Below are 24,360 nucleotides of genomic sequence, written 5' to 3'. Positions count from 1 at the left end.
CAGTGTTATGGAGAATTCAATCATGGCATCGCTTATTATTTTTTAATTTAATTTATTTATTGCATCAGCAATTGCAGCAGGAGGAGTATATTCTACATCCTGGGACATGACAAATTTAAGTGCTTCTCTGATACCATGTTTCTTTTGATTATTATTTTGGTCTATAATAGCAGAAAAAATGAAAATGCTGTAGGTTATGAAGCCTTTGTTCCTGGGAAATGTCTGACATTCTGGGAAATGTCTGACAGGAGAACAAAGCCTATGCCAAGTATTCATTTCCTTCAACCCCGTGGAGACTTTTTTCAAACATACGTGTAATTTTTTTTAGAAAAATTACCCATATATACATTTATATATTTTACTGTTTTGAGATCTCAGATGTAATCTGTGATAATGATATATTATACAGGTTTCAGGTCTAAAGTACCATTACTTCAGCACACTCATTTTCTTAAACCCTGAAAATGATTTTGGGAAGCTGTAGTGAGCAGTGTGCGTGAAGACTGCTCAACAGTCCATCCTTGAGTGCTGCGCACTTACTGCGCACGCTCTGCTGTTGTCATTTACCCACGATTTCAGAATTATTTTTGCTAGGTTGTCTCTAGAAGAGGGACACAATGATTTGCAAACAGGGGCAGGCATGTGGATGTACTATATCCAAATAGCTATACTGTTGGGTAAAGAAAAGCCGGAGTGTGAGCCCCAGCACTGGATTCCTGATGGCTCATATTGATTAACTGGTAGCTCACTGCCTGGCTTTGTCTCAGCCCGTTCCAGTTATGGCTGACCTAGACAAACCTGGTACAGATTTATGCCATGCTGTGTAGACCTAAGCAGTGGGACTGAGACAGTCGTTGCCATTTGGCTTTGGGACGAGGCATCAGTCCATGGCCCTCCTTTATTCAGCAGTATAGAAACACATGCTGCCTGTGGTTTCCTGTTTGCTCGTCCAGCCACGGTCATCTGAGAAAACTGAGCTCAGCCTTGAAACTCCAGAAATGATCTGTGGATATGATACAGAGAAACTGATCTTTATCTCCTCACTTGATGCTCTCGTAGCACTTGAGAGAAGTACAAACAAGCTCTCATATCCCAGGTAAAAGACAACTACAAAAGCCTATGGCATACAGCGTAGTATGCCTTGCTGTGTTTCAGACTTTTAAAATTTTTTGGAAAGTATTAGTAAGTGTTGGTCAGGGCACCGTTCTTGTTGTTACTTCTTGCCCCTGCAGTTCCACAAAGAGCATGATAGATTTTGGCAAGTTGCTTGTTGCAGTCTTATCATCGCCTAATAATTGCTGTGGCAGTGTCCTTTCACTTCGTTTGAATTCCTCCTAGTCCCTCTATTGGAAGAGACCGTGAGCAGTTGATCCCTACCCACTGCGTCCATGCTGCTTGTATCCTCATCCTCACTCAGGTGCCCCTTTTCAGTGCTGCAGAGCTGTTCCTTGCGGAGAAGCCTGTCTTTATGTCTACGTTGCTCTCTGAACATCTTCCATTTCTGTTATCTCCTTTCTGAGCTGTGGGGACCAGAACTGTGCTGTGTTGAAAACATGGGCAAAACCTAGACTTCTACCATAACTTAATAGTGTGCACTGATCTGTTATCTGTTCTCATTATAAATTTCAAATATTTCCTTTGGCTTTTGTAACCAAAACCAAGCACGGAGCTGATGTCCCTAGTGAATTATCACTTCTGATTGGTAATGGCTGGGGTGGGCAAGGAAGATAAACTCTTGACAAGGAGATTTTGCCAGGAAACTTTGAAGCTGTACAGGGTTCTAGAGCACAAATATTGATGTCCTGGTGTCACCCTTGGCGAACAACTTAGCTGTTTTTGTGGGTGCAGGTGGATCCTTCCCAAAGGACCAGACACAGAAGCAGAGAAAAGTCATAGAAGAAATTCTGAAACTTCATCAGCATGCATGATTCAGTGCATATCTCCTCGGTGTGCTTGGAAAGCCCCGAGTGATCTACTTTAGATAATTATTAGGTAATTCAACTTGCTGAGCTTGTGAAAGATTCTGTACAAGAAAGTAAGTAATTGTACCACTTAGGTTTCCTCGTTAGATCATGGGTGATCTAAGGACTGGCTGAGACTTCCTTTATTTCCAAAGGTTGTAGGGAAAGGGAAGGTATATGAAAGCTGGCCTTTTTGGTGCTGCTTGCTGTAATTGTCAGTGATGCATATCAAAACAAATATTACTATTATGGCTTCGTCAACATGGGTGTTTGCCAAAATTGTTAAAATTATTATTTTTTAAAATGAGCCTTGAATATACTTAGAGCCTATACAGCAACAGTATGGCCAGCTCCTGAGTCATGAAGCCTTTAAAAATATTGGATATCCTTCACCGTCATACCAGAGTATTTTTGTTAATGTCTACTTTAAATAGCAAGTATCCAAATCTCATGAGCGATCTGCAGTTTGTGTGGAATCGGTTTAACTGAAGGCTGACTCCACACTCTTGTCCGTTGTTCCAATGGAGAATGTGTGAAGGGAAGGGGAAAATTCAAGGAAATAAAAGATCATGAAATTACAGGTTACTGCTGCCTTTTTTAATTTTTTTTTTTTTCATTGAGCAGCAGAAGCAAAAAGTACACACCACCCCCTTTTCACACCCCTGATTCTTTCATGAAAATGATTGTTGGTTTTTTTTGTTTTGTTTTTTTTTTTTTAAATCCAGGAAGGAAATGAGTGGTCAACTGCTATGCCAAATCAATCCCTTTAGAATTTATTGTCCACTTTTCAGAGAGGTCTCCCACAAAGTTCTATCTACAAACAACAAACTTCTCCCTTTCTTTAACCTAATGGGATTAGTTATATCCTGTGCTACTCCAGGGGTTAATCAAATAATGTTAGTTGTCACAGTATCTTATGCCATATTTTTTTCCAAAGGAGCTGTAAATTTTAATGACAGACACTCTTCAGGATGAATAACTCTAAGGATTCAGTTTGTGTCCAAAGGCCAAAGCGTTGTATTCAGTTATTGACAGACATTGTAGTTTTATGAAGTTGAAACCTTGAAAGACAAGGAATGGTTCTCCCGAACATGGTAACACATTCAGAGAGCAAAGGGGAAGGAAGAGGAGAGGTATCAAAGAGCGAGAAAGGACTATGGATCCTGCAAAGGGTCTGTCTTAGAGCAGTCATAAACGTTACCAGATCTAGAATCACGTGGCAGCTTGTTACCTGCGCACTGTCCCCTTATAATAGCGAAGCATATTATGGCATGTCAAAACAAGGGTAAGGTTTCTAAAAGTTTTAGTCGTTTTGTGATTTAACGTAAGAACAGCAAAAATTTAGAAGTTCACAGGGAGGACTAAACTCTTCATTGTTGTAAATAGTTGTAAATAGCTGGAATTGTTGGGCTGGAGTAAATCTCGTTTAGATTCATTCTTTACCAACACCAAATAAGCGGTCTTTCTGGGAGGTGGGGGGGGATGTTGGTGGTGTTGGGGTTTTTTATTTATTTGTTTTGAAGCCTCTCATCCACTGCTTCTTAACGTCTACTTACCTCAGAGGGTTAAAGGAGCACATGGACATGCTCGGAGGGTGCTCTCTGTATATGTAATAGCAATATTGCAGTGGTATTACTATTAAACATTTGCATGTCTGAAGCTTGGCAAAAAGAAGTAACAAGTGACGTTAACATTGGATACCACCTACAGAAATACTGTGAAGGATCTGTGTTTCCATTTGTCCGTTTATGGGAGGACAGAAATTCCTAAGCCATCTATAAGCACTAGGAGAACGGTTCTTTTAAAAGTGATAATATGGTGCCTCAGCCTCTTAGACACTTCCCCAGCACCTTTATCTGTGTGGATTGATGCCCTGTAAGCCATTCATGCTATGTTTAACATCTGTATTTGTACTGTTTGGGAATAGATTCCATTTAGTCCCTGGAAGAGGACTTGCAACAGGTGCTGGCGGAGGCCAGTATCTTAGTTGGCATCCTGGTAGGATTCCTTTATACCAGTCTTCGACATCTTTCACATGTCAAAATGCTTCATATGTAGCAGGACTTGATCATCTCGTTCCCCACTGGGTGACTGCTGCCCTTGTATGAACCTGGAAATGTGGATGTGCCCTGAGAAAGAACAGCTAACTGAGGCTTCGTTTACTCGAAAGTGCGATCTGAAATTGATAATGGCTAAGGGTAGAGCAGCGCAGAAAACTGGGCTAAGTTTCCATTTGTACTTTAATGCACTAAGGGGAGGAAATGATGGCACCACCGGTGGAGAACACCAAGTTGTGACAAAAGTAGACTGATCCTTTAAGTGGAAATGCTTGTGAGGCTGCACAAGTTTGAACATACAGTGCAACGTGGACAGTCTCCAACATGTAAGAAAGCTTGGTCACGCTGGTAGTCTGGGATCACATCCCTAGCTGGGGATTTTGCACAGTGGAAGGGGAGTGCTGAAATTAAATTCTGCTTCCTGCAAAGATTCCAGGAGGAGAGGGAAAAGGAGATTGATAAAGCCAAACCAATCCTCACGTTTTGACAAAACGACGACTTCACGGTGTCACAGTTATTTCTTCAGCTTTCTCCTCTCTGACCCAACTATGGGACTCCAAAGATGGAGTGACATAGCTGGATGATGGAGCTTTCCAGATGTCCAAGCACCCTCACGTACACAAAACCTCATAGATGAATCTGCTATAACTTTATGAGGTAAAGTACTGTGTTTTTTTCCCTGACTTCCCTATTGTGGGAATAATTTGGTTTTTTTAATTAGACCTGTCTGGGAATGATTCTGGCCTGTATTTTGCCAGGTTGAATTTCAAGAATTTATAAATATTGGCCAAAAGGCCAAATTCCTGGCATAAGATGCTCAGAATTTCTGGTAGTGGGCAGCTGAAATGAAGCAATAGGGGCTGCAAGAACTTCTTCATTCTGAAAAACAGCATCATGCTGGGAAACTACACAGTGTTTTGCTCAAAATTTTATCTATAGTCTAGCTATAGGTTTTCTGGGCTTGGTTCTTTTTTTTGTTGTTCTGTATAGGCTGATACGTGTTGTCTGACTGTTAATGTAGTCATGCTACAGCTTGAAAAAGTTGAAAAAATGTTGGCCAAGTGACAATCTGTACATTTTCTGTAACAAATGGTCTCCAGCTTTACTTTCAATGTGTTTGAGAAACTTACATGTATGATTTCCTTTGCCAGTTCATATTCATTTTGACTTGACACATTACTTTTCCATTTGTAAGCAAAGCAAAAAAATTGCTTTGGGTCTGTTGGAGTTTCTTTGTTTTGGTGTCATTCCTTCCCTGCAGCTGCTCCCCTCCAGCTTGGAGAGCCCAAGATACCAGAAGATTTGTGGAAAATACTCTGAGATCTTGTTGTCTAATAATGTCTGTGTCGGTTTAGAATCTCTTTCAACAATATATATTTCATGTTTGGCTGAGCTTCTTTATGCTTCTTCATGTAAAGGTTGTTACCATTTTTATCTGCAAGTGCTCATCTACTGCAGGCTTAATGCAAAGCTGATTGTAACCCTACTGCATCTTATGATGAATAGATCATTGGTACCCAACTAAGTGGAAATAATTTTCTATGGCAAAGCAGAAGAATTTAAAGTCATATCACACTAACCTCTGGTAATTTACTGGGATTTACAGATTAAAACCATTATTTGTGAAATGGCTGCGGTATAGCATACACTTAAGATAGAGGAGGAAGATGAAACGCATTTTGTATGATTATATACACTTGTCTATTTTTACCTACGTGCATAAGCGTTTTGTTTGTATATAGATAGCATATGCAGTATAGCATGCTGTAACCTGTGTGTAAAAATACATATAATATTTATGTAACACACTCATTTGACAGCTTTGAGACTGCAGATGGATTTTTTGAAGTTGTGATTTATTTTTTTTTCAGATTTGATTTATCTTGTTACTTTCTCATAAGGAAGAAAAACTATACTTTTAACTCAAATGATGCTAATAAAGTTAGTCTGAAGCTCTATCAGTTGAATCAACCAGAAAAGCATTGGTTATGTCTAAGATCATGTAATTGATGCCAACAATGTAATTTTACCGTATTGGCAGGTAAACATACAGTGATGTTTTGTCTTTGTTCAAATGGTAGACTTCCCTTGCTTTTTGGTGTAAACCTCCTAGTACATAATTTGCAATTTATTAGGAAAACAATGACAATGCATATAATTAGCTATTCTTTTTTGTTACCTCTATTTGATTACTTTCCTGCTATCACATGCAATATGAAACCATCTATTATGAGGTATAGAATATGTAAATATCTAACTTTACAAGAGAAACTGGAGACTGGTCCTTTTTCTAAAGAGGTGTAAAATAAAAGAATAATTGTTAACCATGTCCTTTCATTTTCTTGAAAACATCAATTACATTTACAAATCCCAGAAACACAAGCCCACCAGCGGAACAGAAATAACTCCTTTCAATATGCTTCAAAAAATCTAATCACATCTAACAGCTGAAATTTATTTACAACTGTAATTTGAAACATTAATTATGATAATGTGCTGACTTCTTTTGTAACATGGCTCTCAAAAGCCTGGCAGTTCTCTTTTTGGTCTTGATGTAACATATGTTTTGTGACTTGGAGAATTTCTCTACCTTTCTTTCTTGTTTTTGTTTTTTTTTTTTTTGAAATATACCCAGAAGGGAAATTTCTTTTTCTCCTCTGTTTGTTAACTATTTTCCTCACCTTCCCCATATTTTTTTTTTTTTTTTCCTTCACTGCCGGTTAATTCAAGAGATGGATTTTAGTGCTTTAACTGACTCTTAATGCTACAGACAACTGAAAGTAATGCTTTGTATTTTGGACACAGCAAACAGTAGCAGTGAGGATTTACTCTAGTGTGGTACCAGGGCACTTCAACAGCGTCAGAGCAGGAAGGCGGCTGCTTATATCTTTGTCTTGTCTTGAGACTCTGGCTTTAGAAGGTGCCTTCTTGATACACATATATATTTGGCTATATTAAATTGGTTATTAAATTATTTTTGAAAGGGCTTAGTTATTGCTATGCTAGCTTATTTAGCTGTGAGTAAAGAGACTCTGTGTGAGGAAATACTTTAATGATTTGGTTTTCGGTTGTGAAAAATAAGTCAAGTTGTCAAGATACCTGGCTTTACTTTGAAAGCCTTTAAAGAAAATGACAAAAGGGCTCTATTTTTCTTTTTTTGTTTTGTTTTGTTTTTTAGGTTGTGTTTTTCTGTGTGACGGGGAGATTAGCCAAAAAAATGGAATTTTTATTAGGACATGAAAAGGTCTCTAATGACCCTTGAAAGCGCACAAAAGGGTAGCACAATAAGTGACAGAACTCTAACGAGGGTGGAGGGCATTCCAGGAAAAAAAGAAATTAAATCCTTTAATTTTTTTCGGCTTGCCATTTTCTGACAGCTTATCAAGTGGTTGGGACTTGTTTGTTTTGGCATGCGGTTCATTCATTGTAGGCAGCCGGTACTTTGTTCTTCTTTGTGGTTTCCAAAACCTGATTGTGTTTATCCTAGACTGTGGGAAAAGTGTATATTCCTGTTTCCTTTATAAAAGTAAACGTCAGGTTTTGTATGAAATTTTATTTCCCATATTTTCCATTCCATTAATCATTATTGTTGAAATATGTCAGGCTTTGGCACATCATCCTTTGTTTTCGTATGATTGTACAGATTGCAGTGTCAGTGTGTGACCTGTTAAGTCAAAAAATAAGCATGTTTGGGCCGTAGTAATTATTACTTCATAAAGCGTAGCTGAGGAACATGCGCCATTATTGAAAAGGGACCAGGATTTAATTTATTGCTATTAAAATTGTTTGGGGGGATATCTAGCTATTGTTGTATAGCACTTTCTCAGTCTAGGGAAGACAAGACTAAAGGGAGCTGTGATAATGGCTCTTCACATACCTATAGGTAGCTGTAAAAAGAAAGGGAGTAATGTGTGTTTCTTGTCTGTGATGAAAAAGAGGATAATTAATGTGCTGCGGTTGCAGTAAGGGTTATTTTAGTCAGATATTAGGAAGAAACTTCCTAATGATAAGAATGCTGAACACTGGGATAAATTGCTTAGGGAGACTGTGAAATCTCTGGAATTGAAAGACTTTAAGAATGGGTTAGACACATTGTTTGGAAGCGACACAGGTGTGTTTTGACTCTGCCGGGGGTGCTAGACTAGAAGATCTCTCAAAATAATTTGCAGCCCTATTCCTAGGATTCCTTGTCTTTAAAATGCTGCCGATCTCCATGCAGCTCTTTGTTTGCGATTTATACTCACCTTCTCAAATCTGTGCTTCTATACTCATATGTACGTCTGGCGTTGTGTAAGTATTAGGCCTTTGTTCCGTGACCAGAGCCCTGATTTTGGGTCTATATGTGCCATAATTTAACAGCAGGAAGAAAAAGAGAGAAAAAAACTTTTCACATTGAAGGAGATGATTCACAAGAAGAAAGAATTCTTTATGCATTTTGCATATTTAGATTATGGATAATACTGTGTTAAATCAATAACATATTGTCTTTTGCATTGTCTTGTGGCTTACTGACAATGTAATATTTGAAGACTGCTTAATAACTTCAATCAACTCCTGAACCACAGTAGGTGACCAGACATTTCATAAGGTCATTTTTTTTTCTTCTGTTTTCAAAGTAACATCATTGGAGGTTTGCATTTTAAAAAGAGATTAAAATGTCTCTCATTAGGAGAGAATGAAGATAATACTAAATGTGAATAACAGGAATACAGAATCACAGACATTTAGAGATGGCAGAAGCCTCATTATTCATGACAATTTGTCTTTCTGCAAGTCCAAGGTTGTTCTGTGTTGTACTTGGCCATATTTGTTTTCATTGTTCTTCAAAAAGAAATGTTATTGAGTTGACTGAAACAAACCCAAAATCTGAGCAGAAGTATGAATTGGACTTCTAGTACTGAAGCTGTTGAAGGAAAGGGTTTTATTTTATCGGTTCTATGTATAATTTGTGTACTCAATTAGTTTTCATTACTTTACCGTGATGCGACACAGAAAAAGGAATGGTTTCAAATTCCAGAGACACTTCTAATCAGTTTTTACGTCTCTTTTTTTCAGCGGCTTTCTCGGAATGCCTCTGGAGATACAAGCATTCAGTTTCTAGGCACAGTGGTAAGTATATATAACTATTACCAAGAGTTATGTTGGTAGAAGAATATAATGTAAACAGAAAATAGGCAAATTACACTGGCAGCACATTTGACATGTGTTTGTAGAGGTTAGTATTATGTGTAAATATTCTGAGTTAACAGGTGAATCGAGGCAAATTTCTGAAGCTAACTTTCATGGCACAGTGCACAGTTGACATTCCACGTGTCAATTGATTCAAGTCTGCCTCTGTTGCATTTACAAGGGATTTAAGAGTAACTGGTTGTAGACTTGTAAACTTACTGCAACATACTCAGGTTTGGTCCACGCCAGCATCAAACCCACTCTCCCCCACCACCTCCACTTTCTGACCTCTGTTGCTTCACCTGTACCACGTACCCTCACATCCCAGAGGTGGGTCAGTACCTTATGAAAAGACTATTTAGTAATGCAAAGTGTTCTGTCCTTTTCTCACTCTAACCAAATGTCATAGGTGTGTAGTTCTCCCAGATTTTGTTTGCTGGAGAGAAGTATGCCTAAATCCTGATCAGATTTTATACCATTAGACAGAATTTACTCAAGAAAATAATTTTTTTTCATCTGCTATTATCTGGAGCAGTCATGTATACTATAGAAACTAAAGTTTTGTGTTAGGTGATGGATGCTTATAAACTTATATGTGATTGAAGCTGCTTCCAATTCCATGATTTGGATGATTAAAATGCAGTCAGTGAATTTTTCCAAGTTCCTTATGCACCTAAAAATAGTTCTGAAAATGAGATAAAATTGAAGTATCCTCTAAAGTGAGTTGTCCTGATTGCTGCCAACAGGTTTCCCTCAGTGGCATTAACCGTCAAAAGCCTAGGAATGAAATGTTCCCTTTAGAATTTAGTCCTAATGTCTCTGTGCACTATAAGTTTTGGACAAAAGTAGATTAAGATTGCGTATGATAATGCTTTCATTCTACTTGCTTGTGATTACTTCTTCTAAGAGTCCTATGAAGCCATTTCTTAGGAGGTATAATGTGGTAAGAGTAAACTTAACAAGAATACCTGTAGACTTGCATGTTGTTTTTTAGAGATGAAAAGTGCCCCTAATATTTTTTGCTTCTATAAACATATCTCTCTACATGCATATACATTTTATTTGTCTTATTCAATATCAAGCAGAGTGGCAGTTACAAATAAGTCATAAAATAGAAATTTTTTTCTGCACTATTGTATTTGTAAAGATGCTTCAGCTCTGGAGTTGCATCCTGCATATGCGAGATTGCTGCTAGCTGACTGATCTGATAGTCTTTGTGTGAAAGAAAATAATTATTCCAAGTAGATAAGATATAAATGCAAATGTAATTTGATACGATAATACTGAAAAGATTTTAATCGATCCCCTGTAAGTGGGTGCTGTAGCAGAGAAAATTCTGATTAAGTGTGTATTTAGCGACATTAAAAATTAAATTTGTTGTTAAGTTGGGTATGAAAACAGTTTGTATTAATACGTTAGAAGTGCCCCGGAGTCTCACTTAGAGACAAGTACTCTTGTGCTGGGCCTTGTGCGACAGCAAAAGACAACAAAAGAGGGTACAGTATTGATGTTCTTTAAGCTTCAAAAAACTGATGATGAAACAGCTAATGATTGTAATATATACAGATCTTACTGACTAGCTCATGTGCGCTTATTGGATCCTAGATATTTTTTGAAATTAAGTATGTGATTATAACTAAAATTCTCAAGAGGACTGGACAGAAAAGCCTGTAGTACTCCGTCCATGATTTTTTATTTAATGTAAATTATGCACATGTCTTGCTGATCAAACCCAGAGAGGGAACTTAGCGAGCAGGGTAGAGAAGCAGTAATGAAGTCTGCTTCCCAGGGTTTGCTCCGATACCCGTTCTCCCACAGAATCCAAGCCAGAGTCTGCACCTCTGTTCCTATCAGTTTCTCTAGCCTACTGCCCTTCTCCTTTCCCCTAAGTCCCCGTATTTAATTTGTCCCTTGCTCCTTTAACATCCTTGTACTCTTCTGATTTCAACTCAATACACTTGGCTTAGGTAATGGGGTGGAAGGATGGATTTTCCTTACAAGGATATCCCTTACAAATTGCCTGCACCTATAGGTACACAGTCTCCATGTGCGTTGCTGCTTGTGTATGTGTACACATACACAAATGTAAATGTTCAAACAAAGAAAAGAATACCATCTTAATGAAGGTCCTTGAAATACGTTTGCGGCTCACCATTACGTATCTCTTACTAAAACTTTGCTAACAATAGAAGTGCAGTCAAGATAGTAAGTGTTTGAAAGGAGTATTTAGCAGCAAGAAAGTCTTGATTGCTCATTATTATTATAATGTATTTTTTATCAACATAATAAACAGCTTGTGAAATTATTGCTCTGCTCTTTTTTTCACAGTAGATAACATTAGGGATAGCTTTGAGCATTCTGCGTTACTTTTGATGGGGGCAAATGTTGATGGCACTTCAGTGGTGGCAGGCAGCGTGGTGCTACCGAGCGTACACACCGCTGACCTGTCCATCAGAACATATTTTTAGAACCAGCTGATCAGGAGCACAGCTCCCTGGCTTGTCAGGAGGGCATCAGCTTCGATAAATGGCTTCGCTTGATTTGTTGACATTGGATGGTAGAAACAATTCTGCTGCTGGTTTTGGATAAAATACAAGCCCCTGCTTCAGGAAGCCAGCTGACACTCTGAGGAGAAGTGAAAGGTATGCTTCTCTATTAGAACCATCCTCGCTGTCCCAGGCAGCTAGGTGAAGGACAGAGAAAACTACATTGCTGCAGAAAGACAACAGTTTAATATGAATTCTGCTGCATAACATATGGTAAATGTGTGGACAGTAGGACAAATGTTTCTGTTAGTGTAGCAGCATGTTTCTGTTGTTTTGGAGGAGAGCAGGAAAAATCATGTTGCTTTCCCCAGGGAAATCATAGCTTTCAGTGCACGCTGTTAGCATCGTTCGGGGGCCTACATGGATTTGTAATAATACTCTTGTTTATTTCTGGTCACGAGTAGAAATTTTTTGCTGCTCGAGTGTTTCTCTTCTCTTCAAATTGTAGCGGTGTTAGATAGCTTATTTTCACCAAATTGTTTTTTGGTAGAGGGTTATAAGTCTCAGATCTGATATTGCTCATGCTATTGGAGGATGTACAAGGGTGTTTCTGCCTGAGGAGCAAGCAACTTTTAGCTGTAAGAAGTAGTTGTTGAACAGGAGGCTACACTGATTTGGTTTAATTTTCTTGGTATGATAACATTTTGAGTCCTTGTGATGGGTTGACCCTGGCTGAACACCAGGTGCCCACCAAAGCCGTTCTATCACTCCCCCATCCTCAGCTGGATAGGGGAGAGAAAATATAATAAAAGGCTTGCGGGTTGAGATAAGGACAGGAGGGAGATCATTCACTATTACCGTCACGGGCAAAACAGACTCAATTTGGGAAAATTAACTCAATTTATTACAAATCAACCAGAGCAAGGTAATGAGAAATAAAATGAAATCTCAGAACACCTTCCCACCACCCCTCCCTTCTTCCCAGGCACAACTACCCTCCCGGATTTCACCACCAAGCCCCCCCAGCGGCACAGGGGGACAGGGATGGGGTTTATGATCATCACACGTTATTTTCTGCCGCTTCACCTCCTCAGGACGAGGGCTGATCACACTCTTCCCCTGCTCCAGCGTGGGGTCCCACCCACGGGAGACAGTCCTCCACGAACTCCTCCAACGTGGGCCATTCCCACGGGCTGCAGTTCTTCACGAACTGCTCCAGCGTGGGTCCATTCCACGGTGTGCAGTCCTTCAGGAGCTCACTGCTCCAGCGCAGGTCCCCCACGGGGTCACAAGTCCTGCCAGAAAACCTGCTCCGTGGGCTCCTCTCTCCACAGATCCGCAGGTCCTGCCAGGAGCCTGCTCCAGCGTGGGGTTCCCACGGGGTCACAGCCTCCTTCGGGAACCCACCTGCTCTGGCGTGGGGTCCTCCACGGGCTACAGGTGGATATCTGCTCCACCGTGGACCTCCCTGGACTGCAGGGGGACAGCCTGCCTCACCAGGGTCTTCACCACGGGCTGCAGGGGAGTCTTCGCTCCGGCGCCTGGAGCATCTCCTCCCCCTCCTTCTTCACTGACCTTGGTGTCCGCAGGCTTGTTTCTCTTACATGTTCTCACTCCTCACTCCGACGGCAGTTTCTCCCCCGTCCCAACTTTTTTTTCCTTCTTAAAAATGTTATCACAGAGGCGTTACCACTATCACTGATTGGCTCGGCCTTGGCCAGCGGCGGGTCCATCTTAGAGCCAGCTAGTATGGGCTCGCTCTCTCTCGAACACAGGGGAAGCTTCCAGCAGCTTCTTACAGAAGCCACCCCTGTAACCCCCCCCCGCTACCAAAACCTTGCCAAACAAAACCAATACAGTCCTGATTAAATTATTTCAGAACAGTTAATGGGTTATTGCCATAATTGAGATTTTACATGAGTTTTTACTCATTTTTCCTCTCTACTGAAGATGACTAGATATCATGTGCTGATGGAGTCCGTCCATTCTGTGGCTTTACACTAGAATTATTCAGATAGTGTATTTATTAATAGCATTACTGTAACACCAAGGAATCTTATTGTGCTATATATTGTACAAAGAAAAAGGAAACAGGGTAATACGTGCTTCAGATTAATGTCCAAAACCATGCCCCAAAGCGGGAAAAACAAGGAGGCAGTCCTTTATGGGTTGTCTCCTGTGTATAGGCGGCTCACAGAAACAGGTTTGTAACAAACATAGAATCATAGAATCGTTTAGGTTGGAAAAGACCTTTAAAATCATCCAGTCCAACCGTAAACCTAACACTGCCAAGTCCACCACTAAACAATGTCCTTAAGCACCGCGTCTACACGTCTTTTCAATACCTCCAGGGATGGTGACTCAACCGCTTCCCTGGGCAGCCCGTTCCAGTACTTGACAACCCTTTTGGTGAAGAAATTTTTCCTAAGATCCAATCTAAACCTCCCCTGGCGCAACTTGAGGCAGTTTTCTCTCGTCCCATCACTTGTACTTGAGAGAAGAGACTGACAAGGTCTGCCCTCAGCCTCCTTTTCTCTAGGCTAAACAACCCCAGTTCCCTCAGCCGCTCCTCATAAGACTTGTTCTCTAGACATAAAGATCTATATGAAATTGAAACATAAAGATCTATAGAAAAATACGAAGATCTATACACAGAGCTTCTGCTTCAGCCTCTGCAGTTCAAAAGCCTGTATGTTTGAGCAGTCTTTTCAGAGGACCAAAGTCCACCCTTCATTTCATTTCTCTCTTTCTAGTTAGCCTCCAGTTTCTGTCATGTCTCTTGTCTCTTCGTTCCACCTTCTGTTCTCTTACGTGAGAGGAATGTTTTCTGTTGGCCTGCTGATGGGCCCAATCATTTGCTGGTTATTCACGCCTCTGTCAGCAGGACTTAAGCAATGAAATATGTCTGGGCAGACAGCCTTTAGCACTAAGAAAGCTACAAGTATATAGAGAACTACAGATCATTATGGAAGCATTAAACTTATTCTAGACTGTGCGTAATGGCCTCTGCGTAGAATTTTGGATAAAGAAATATTGTCTGTTTGCTCAGCTAGTGAGTAGCCCGGCTCCGCTGCATCTGTAACGTCATTGTCAGCGTTGGGCTGCAGGCCGTGCTTGACAGCGATGCTCTGCTGGCTCAGGGGAACACTTTCCTCAAAAGAAACAGTCCCAGACAGTGAAGAGTCCCCAGCCACAGTGGAAAATTTCACTATCCTCTGCTCATTATTCATGCCATTTCTTTGATCTTCTGTTCTCTAACATCAGAGCAGCGATATAGAGGAAAACAGTTACTTCTTTCCCCTGGGGAAGGATGAAAGAACATACATGTGACATATTAGTCACGTTGCTCAGTGTATTACTTGACAATATTCCTTCAGTGGTGAACACAATATAGGAACCCACGTGGAACAGAGTGGAATTGCTCTGACCTAAGAATCAAGCCATCTTTAGGTGCTTCCGAGTTTCATGGCAATTTTCTTGGTTCAGCTTTCTCGCTGGAGGTTTTGCCATTCCTTCAGTCTCATCCCCGATGGAACGCTTTTGGCACCTTTGATTTCCAAAACATTTGAAGTTTTGCTATGGAGGCTTATGCTCTCTTATGTTTGCTATTAGCCTTGTTAATGCTACGCTTGCTGTTCTTCAGCCTTTCTGCAGACTCATTTAAAGTAGTCCAGAGACCCACTGCCATGACCACATCTGCAAACTCCAGGTTGAGAACACTGGATTTAGGAAAACTAGTCTCTGTCAAGCCCTGGCCATGCTTTTTAGCATAGTTGGCATACGTTCTCGTACAGTAGTGATCACTCAATATTAATGACTTTTTGATTGTTCTGTAGCTACTTCCAGATAGATTGGCAAAAGGATGTTTCATACACAGGTTTATTAGTTATGTATGTTGTTCATGAAGTTGGTCAGAAATGGAGAGGTTTACATAGAGGCGTTCCGCAAAATCTTTGCCTTTGCTTCCTGGCTTATTGCTTATTCATCATTTATGTATCTAAGGTAATCCTAGGAGCTACAGGTCACTATATGAACTTTACTTCTCACTGCTGATTTCCCTTTCTGCTCCTTCCTGCCGTGACTTGTCTGCTTTTGCTTCAACAACAAACTTCCAACTTTCTGTCCATTCTTGAGGCTTACAAATTGTCCTGGAACTTTTCAGTGTGTATATAATCTCATCAGCTTCCAGACAGCTTCCTCCTCCTTTTTTCTTTCTCCCTGCATTCTTACAAAGACCAATTAAATAGCAATAAAGATGGAAGCTTTGACTGTATGAGTCTGATTTAGCTCACAATGACAAATGTTTAACAACCTGCTTCTTTCACCCTTACAAATCATTGCAGTTCTTAACAGGTTTTCTTTCTTTCTGCTTTTCTTTCTGTACGTGGCACTTCTGAAACTAGATACTGATGATTTATGCAGAATTTCAAACATTGGTTGAAAACCTGCAGAGGTTACAAAGGTTGTATTTATTGGAATATGTAGAGTATTAACCACAAGAAAATAAATATAGTCCAGTAGGTGTTTATTTTGCAATATAGTGTCTTCTTTTTTAAATGTTTTTTTTTACTCTTCCTTTTCACAAGCCTTAAGATTAGGGCTCCTGCTGATCTAAAGGGAATTCTACTGCTGTATAGATTTTTTTTCTTTTCACCCAGTTTCAGAGGCACTGTGAACCACAGTGTCTCTAGTAGTAGAGCTCTCGTCAGTGGCATTTCAGTAGTGCAGAATGTGTCACTAGGAAAAATGGGCAGTTGCTTCTGGAAGCATTAACTTCTGCAAGTCCGTTTTGAACGTGGGCGGTGAGAATCCGGAGACTGGCTACAAGCTGCTGCAGTGTTCTGCAGGAAGTGGATAATTCATGCACCAAGGACTTCACGTGTGAAAGTAGCGATACTTCGGCCCATCATTAGGACTTGGCAGTGAGAATTGTCCCAGCTCACCTGACATGGATGATCGCGTGCAGTCACACAGTTACATAGGCTGTTCTCATTGAAATTCTCTTATATATTTATATCTTTTAAAGCAGAAGGTATAGCGCAGATATTAAAGCTGTCCATTGGGGGCAAACTGAAAAGCTCCTGAGAGATCTAGAAATACTGGTACTCCCGAAAGCCATGTCCTAAAATCAGTTAGATTATTTTGGGAATCTTGCTCAGGATTCCTTTGGAAAAAGAAATAAGAAAGCGCTCAGAGTTCGTTCTGAATTTTGCTTCTGTGACTTAAAAGAAACCAGAAGTGCCACAAGTTCCCACAGAACAACTTCTTGTAGTCTTTCCCTGAGACCTCCTTGAGCAAGAGGTGGTGGTGTCAAGGTGAAGCTGAAGCTCCAGATGTGCTTGTTGGGTGGCCAGTGAGAACATGCTGGCTGGCCGACTGGCTGCTGCCAAATTTCCCTCAGCTGGAGTATGGGTTTAGGTCTTTTGTTTCCTTAACATAGCCAGTGCTCTTTAGAAGATTTGTGGAAACATAGTTATGGTTCCTACGATACTTATAGGTAGTCGGACTTACCTACCTTTTCTTCAGATTTGGTTGAAATTGATCAGCGGGTTAAAACAGTGTCTGTGGGTGCAAATGGGATAATTGGATGGAATGAGTTGGGGATGGGGAATGAGAGGCAGAAACCGGGATTGCAAGCCTTGCTTTCTTACAAAACCAGACTGGAAATGGGCTATTACATTTAGATTCTAATGCTTTCCTTTTTATTTTTTCATTTTTAATCTTGGCCTTTTCTTCTGTTTTCAATGAAAGTTTTAATATGCGGAGAAAAAAAGGTGTGGTGACATCATAAGCTGGTCAGAATTCCCATGAACATCCTTAATGTTGGTGGATTTTGTAGTGTGTGTGCTATCTGTTGTGTAGTAGTCTTTGCTTGTAATAAATTACGCCCTTTATCCCTTGGGAATAAGCAAATGGAAAAATAAGGATTTCTGATTTTCCATACTTCATTTGTCAAGTTTGTTTCTTGTTGAGCTCAGCAATGCTTTAAGGACAAGGACTGAACTTGCTTGGTTAGCCTGTTACTTCTTGGAACACAAGTGGACAGGTTACCCAAAGGTAACTCAAGTGATTTCCTTCGGTAGACTAAGATTCACCAATGGTGAAATAATTATTAGTTGCTTTGTTTGGCCAAAGAAGTATTGTTGGGGCTTTTTTAGACTGTATCAAGACTTACCTCATCGTGAAGATCTAGTGTTTTCTTCTGAAGATGATGTCTACTGCCAAGTAATAAACATATGTGTAGCCCACGTTTTTAAACAGCTTTTTGATGGCTGCAATTTTGGCATATACCCAAGAACTGTTTAGCAGGTATTAATTTATATGGCTTTAAAGCTGAACCAGGAACCTTAATGAAACAAAGGCATGATGAAGTTAGTAAAGCTAATTTAAGTCTCTGAATGTAAATTTTAAATGAAGTTTTTATTGATAATAAATATACTTTGTTTCTCATTAGTCTTCTAGGCTTCAGTGGTAATATCAGTAAAATAAACATGTTTTACAAAGATTTAACATTAAAAATGCTATTAATATGACCCTTGGTACACCAGCACAATTAGATTTCAAAGTGAGCATTTAGGATGTAACAGCGATTAATGACAACCATCGAAAACAATTTTGAACTCCATCAGTTTAACTCAGGAGGGTAAACTTAATATGATAATTTATCTAGTTGAATTGTATCAGCTTAGCAGGAAAGTATGCAAATATGTGACCCTTACCTAGAATCTAAATGGATGCTGTGCTGATAGATTTATCAGTTCCATTAAAGAACTTTAGGGAACTTTGGAATTTCAGCAATTGTTCCCTTGGAGGCTGAAAACCAAACCTGATCTCATACTGGGACCATTCTGGTCTGCATATTTCCATAATTTGCCTTTGCTACTAATATGACAGCAAGACGCAAATAACTGTTTCTAATAATATCAAATGGAGTTGTGGAGGACAGCATTTTAATGTAGTAAAAGACCTCCCCGTGGGGTTGTTATTGCCACTATAGAACAGCAGTTACACAGTTGCAACAATAGTCTCTTAATTGATTCGTTTAATTAGCAAGAGATGAAGCTTGTGCTGCATCTTGTCATCTGTTATCATGGGGGCGGGTACCGAGAGAATCTTTGCGTTTGTCACTCTTTACGGTCGCGTTTCAGTAGAGTAAAAGGAAACTTCCAAACGCGTTTCAGCTATAGAGGTGAGCGTTGGTAAGAATGTTTTGTGAACGTGCTTCCACTTCAGTGTGTGGACACATCTGGTTTAAGAATCGGCATGGTCCCTGGAGTAGAATTTATGACAAAGCGTTGTTTTACTGGGGGAAAATCTTAATCCAGCAATGCTGAGCATTTCTAACCTAAATATGCAAATCTAAGTATTATAGGAATGGTGGATTATTTGGGGCATCACTATTGTAGACTAGATTTACTTGGAAGAAATAGGGTCAGATTAGTGAAACCAGCCATCTGCCTTGTGATTGCTTTTTCGTGGCATTTTTGTTTCCAGACTAGATAAACAATGAGTTGCATGAGCACATGGTCCATGGTAGGAAGCGTGTGTAAAAGAGGGACTTTCTTTGTGCTTGGTTTTCCCCGGAGTAGTTATGAACACAGATACAGTGCTGTGCTTGCTTCTGGGAGATGAAGTCATTTTTTACTCAGTTCTATTTTATTTGCATTTTAAGGGTATGTAAATAAATATATTTTAAAGGCATATAAATATATCGGGAGCTTCAGTTTCATTTTTCTCCTCTCCTTGGCTTAGTTTTCTGTTCAAGGTTATTCTTCCTTATGGAAGGAAATATTTCTAGAGGAGGACAAACTTCTTGTTAAATGCTAATTAATAAAATGAAGGTTACGTTGGCATACTTCTATTGTCATAGCACTGACCTAAAATAAGGGATCTCTTACTAATCTGAAATAAATTAGACAGAGGGGGAAGCAAGTAATTCTGTGCATCTGAAACACTTGAGATGTCTACTCCTGGTCTGTTTTTTAAATGACTGTGCTTTGGGGTTTTTTTTCTTTATTTGTTTTTGGTTTTCCACTTGTGTACTGTAGTTTTGGACATGCCGTCTAATTTTGGAGTACGACGGTGCTGTCAATCTTTGTAGCAAAGGGACAATGTGCTGTTAGAGAAGCCATCTTTTTTAGGACAATTTAAACGAAGATTTAGCCCAGTTATCATTAAAGATCCCATGGTAATTTCCACAAGGTTCTGAGATCGCTTCACATTCTGAGAGTCTTGGCCAAAGTCCACTTTGTGTAATTACCTTCTGTCTGCACAAATCCCTTATGCAATTTTAGATGTGTTTGGTATTTTTCACTTCCTCTCCTAAATAGTGAAAATATTGCCACACACTGCTCATAATTATTGTGGGTTATATCCTAAGTGCAGATAAAGAGATTCCTGTAAATTACCTTAATGAATTTTGTTTTCCCATTGTTAAAGCACCGGAATACGTAACAAAAGATGAGTAAACAGTAGGGTATGTAACTAAGTTCACCAACGGATGAAATAACTCTTAATTTTTTGACTTTTCCGTTTCACTGCATTTTGGCTGTCTATGAGCTCAAATATCTCTACAGCTAGGACCATCACTGAGGGAAAGGCCGACTCTCAGACCATGTCAGAGGTCAAACTTAACACGCTGCACGGTGCTTTGAAGCAGGTAGGAAGCCAGTGTGGGGCCCTTAAGTGCTGTCATCATGCGCTCAGTTGGCTTTTACTTGCCTTCCAAACTTTTTTGTTCCCACAACTGAAACCCTTGCCTGTGCATTTGTCTCAACTAAAACTAGTTTCAGTTCCTCTTTCTGGATGCCTTTCATGGACTCCAAAATACGTGTTCAACCATGCTGTCTTTAAAATGATCTGCTGCTGTGTTGTCTCTTTTGATAGAATTTATTGCCTTATACTTGAAGTTCAGTCCTCCTGTCTTTATCACCAAAGCCTTATATTACTTTGTCGTATGCTGTGTCAAATCTTTTCTCCTGATATTTCATTTCTTCTTTTTAGTCATCCTTTCTTTGATTTTTCTGCCATACTTATCCATCTTTTCTCACATTGCTTCTCTTGTGCATTTCCCGTGTCAGGGTTTTTTTGACATGCTTGTCTTTTTGCTAGAAAGACACACGGGTCAAGAAGAGAGGTATTACTATTAATCTGACATTAACCTTTTTGTTCTTCTGTAAGTAGCATTTAGGAGAAGCATGAGGATAAGAATAAACTATAGAAAAATTGCTGTGCATCAGCAAGTCATACAGCTACTGGAGTTAACACATAAGTATTACAGACAGGGAACACCAGGGACTCTTGTAAAGACAAAAGTCTCCCCTTTGTCCCAATTGTGTATCTTACAGTGTCTGGGTCCAGTTTATTCATTGCATGTAAAATCTTGTATTAGCCTTCAGTTGATATTTTGAAGCTCTGCAAATTTTCCCCAGTGTTCATATAAGGCTCTAAGCAAATAACAGGGGAATTTACTACACAGAAAAAGACAGTTTATTTCACTTCTTAGGAGACTAAAGTTTCATGTAAATTCTCCTCTGTGTAAAGTACGTTGAAAATTGTGTTACTGACGTTTTAACAATCCCTGCTGATCTGAAGGACAGCAGTCCATGCTGCTGCAAACACTCATACTGGTACGAACAGGCAGCCTCCATCTTTATTTCATTCATGCCATTTGATATTTATAGCCCTTGCCCATAGCAAGGCGGAGGAAGGTGAAGGGCAGAGCAGTTGTAGTAGGAAGTATCACGCTTGTGTGACCATCTCCCAAACACCAGTCTTATGTCTTGGAGAGGTGCCATGTTGGCAGGGTGCGCAGGAAGTATTCGCATAGCAAATCGAGTTATGAGCGGCAGAACCACAACAAGGTTCTTCCTGCATCTGATGATAATTGTTTGATTGGGGGGAGGGAGGGAGAAAAGGGAGGTCAGGGCGATGTGGATGAAAAGGAAAGGCCCGCGCTATTGTAAGGACAGTGAAAACAAACTGCCCCTGTGCCAAAGAGCTTCAGCGCGTATGACACGGCGGCGCTGAGCGGGACACGGGAATATTCCATCGAGGCCAGAAAGCCCTGTGGGTAGGAAAGCTGTGGTGATGTCCTGTGTTTCCACTGCTACCTCCTCCTCCTCCCCGCTTCAGAGCAATTTCTCCTCACATGCCCTCAGAACCAACTCTTACTTACTGCTTTCTTTGATTTCAGACTTCGTATGAGGGAAAACAAAGATGTTTGAGTTTTAAAATACTTACATTAGTGTTCTGTTACAAGTCTTTGGGCGTTCCTTGTTTTTTTGTGAGCCTTTTGTGTTATTTTGTTTTTTTTCTCCCTAGGTTCATCTTATAGTTATAAAAGAGCTGCAGGGAAGCCCTCCCTTAGCCTTGTAAGTTCCAAGCCCACTGTTAACATTTAACAAATACGCAGCAAGCAGAACAACCCAATGTGGTTGCTGTACCTAAGCCAGATCAGGACACTGCATCAAGAAGATCACAGCTACATTCTGAAAGGTATCTGTCCCACAGCCTGGTTTTGACACATTGACTTAGAAAAGGAGCATGTGATAATGGAAATATCCTCGTTTATGGCATCAAGCGGTGGCTTTGACAAGGCGCAAACTGGACTCAAGTTTCCTGTAAAGCAGAGGGTGCTTTCAAGAAGTTAGGAAGCATCCCAAGGTGCGAGAGAGGCAGTGAGTTTCTCCACCCTTAAAATGTTTTTCGCCGCGCTGCAGGCGAGATGAAAACCCAGAGTGTTACTGTTTCCTAATTTATCTTAAATAGCCAAATTGAAATGCAATGTTGCAAGTGAAGTAACTGTTCAGACACGCTCACACTCTTGGAGAGGCCAGAGAAGACTGTCATAGTCATAGAATATTTAGGGTTGGAAGCGACCCCCCGCCCCTTCAAAGCAGGGTCAATAAGAGCAGGCTCATCAGGGCTGCATCCAGTTGGCTTTTGAGTATCTGTACAAACTCCACATCTTGACACAGTGTATTCAGTGATTTTTGCAAATTCTTGGGTGTTCCTGAAGGCTTTACAGGGCAGTGAGAGAAAAACAATATAGATGGAGAAAACCAGGACAAGCAATTCTAGGTCTGCAGTAATGCTGAGTGTAAAAGGGAATAATCATTCTTTACCAGAGCTTGTATGACTGCACTGAGAAGTACCCAGTTGAGGAGAGGTCAGAAGCTCCACTTCTAATCCGAAAAAGTCTGGATGCTTGCGGTGGAGTCATAGGCACGTAGCAGAATGCACTGGTGGTGTTGTAGAGGTTTTAAGACGAGTAGAGAGCTTTGGCAGGCTGATGCCTCTTAACCTGTCAAAACCCATCTAGAAGGCGATGATGGAAGCTGTAGAGAAGGTTAAGGAGAGATTATCACCAGAGATGAATTGAACTCTCAGTGTACCATTAGTGTCATGAAGGAATAAAGATTTTAATAGAAACATCCGTAGGGTACACAGGAAACAGAGCATCAGAGGCAAAGTGTCAAGCAAAGGGAATCAGTGTACAAAACAGAGGACTTCCCCCACCTGCCTGCCCAGTAAACACTTTATAATCATGTCAGTATTAAATGTTAAACAGTAAATGCATGTTTTTTGTAGATGTGTGTAAGTGCGCCACTTTTCTTTGAGATGGTAGATAAATTATTAGAAGGAGAAGTGTGTGACTTTGAGAATCTTAGGTGCATGCCTTAATAACATGAGGGTTCACTGGGAAGTTAAGTAGGAAAATGGTATCAAAGCTGTCTGATTAATTTCCCTCCATGATCTGAAGGGTCGGTGGTTTGTTCTTTGCTCTTTTGCTTATGGAGTTTTCCTTTATTATTAGGATTATGATTGCTGGCTCATTTCTACGCAGGTTTCCCTACATTGTTATTTGCTGCACTCCAGAAACAGCTCTACTTGCGGCAAACAGTGTCTTACCCTTCTCCCTTTTCTTTTAACTCTAATCCTAGAGTACTTGTTGAGAAGCATAGGAACAAAAAGTCATGAGTTCCCTGGAATTCAGGAGGGAGGTTTCACGAGCACGTCACTGAATGATCCACCCTCAGTGGTTCATCTGCTGAGACCATGCATTAGCAGGGGTGACTTTTGAGCCTGGGACTGATTCAGCTGTATTATTTTCAGGTGTCCGTCTGCTCTGGGGAAGCTCTCCAACTTCGTGCCAGCTCTCAAAGCATTTTTCAAACCAGTGTGGCTTTTCAGTTTTGGTCATGTTCCAGGTGGCACCAATTGGTTCCAACACTACTTCCAGCATTGTGAGGCTGCTGGTGGGCCCCTCCAGCTGTAGAGAAAACAGACTGCTATTCCACTTCTGATTTTCTTCTTCCTGGCGTGGTTTGTGGTTCATGAAGTCCACTCCTGTTCTGCTAGAATTACATTTGAACCGGCATCAGTAACATGAATGATTGAACAACTTACCTGAAACGTCTCATCTGAAAAAGCTTTATTCTTGCTGACAGATGATCTTACGTTGTGGTGAGGCTGCGCTGTGTGTGCACGTGCTGAATTCAGTAGTTAGCCTCAAGTTACTGACAACTCGGTTGAAACGGGGCACTGGCTACCAAAGAATTTGGATGTGCTGGGGTTGGAGAACAGGCACCCCAATAGCTAGTGGTGTGGAGTGGAAGTAGGGGAGCCTGAGCCAAGCTCTCTTCCTTGGGCTTGAAGGAAGCAGGGTGGACTCCTGTTACCATA

At 40.4% G+C, this 24,360-nt stretch overlaps 1 protein-coding gene across 8 annotated transcripts in view; it reads left to right on the top strand.

The window, feature by feature from the left end:
• The window catches only part of PCCA (propionyl-CoA carboxylase subunit alpha), a 299,644-nt gene that overhangs the window by 229,131 nt on the left and 46,153 nt on the right, over nucleotides 1–24,360 (top strand). For all 8 annotated transcript variants that reach the window (XM_049816078.1, XM_049816076.1, XM_049816077.1 and 5 more), the window contains one exon: nucleotides 9,074–9,127. In XM_049816078.1, the coding sequence (XP_049672035.1) occupies nucleotides 9,074–9,127 (54 nt within the window). The remainder of the gene's footprint in view (nucleotides 1–9,073; nucleotides 9,128–24,360) is intronic.

The sequence above is a fragment of the Accipiter gentilis genome, chromosome 13, assembly GCF_929443795.1.
Source record: "Accipiter gentilis chromosome 13, bAccGen1.1, whole genome shotgun sequence".
Classification (NCBI taxonomy): domain Eukaryota; kingdom Metazoa; phylum Chordata; class Aves; order Accipitriformes; family Accipitridae; genus Astur; species Astur gentilis.
The sequence above is the reverse complement of the archived record's forward strand: the minus strand, read 5'-3'. Positions and strand labels throughout refer to the sequence as shown.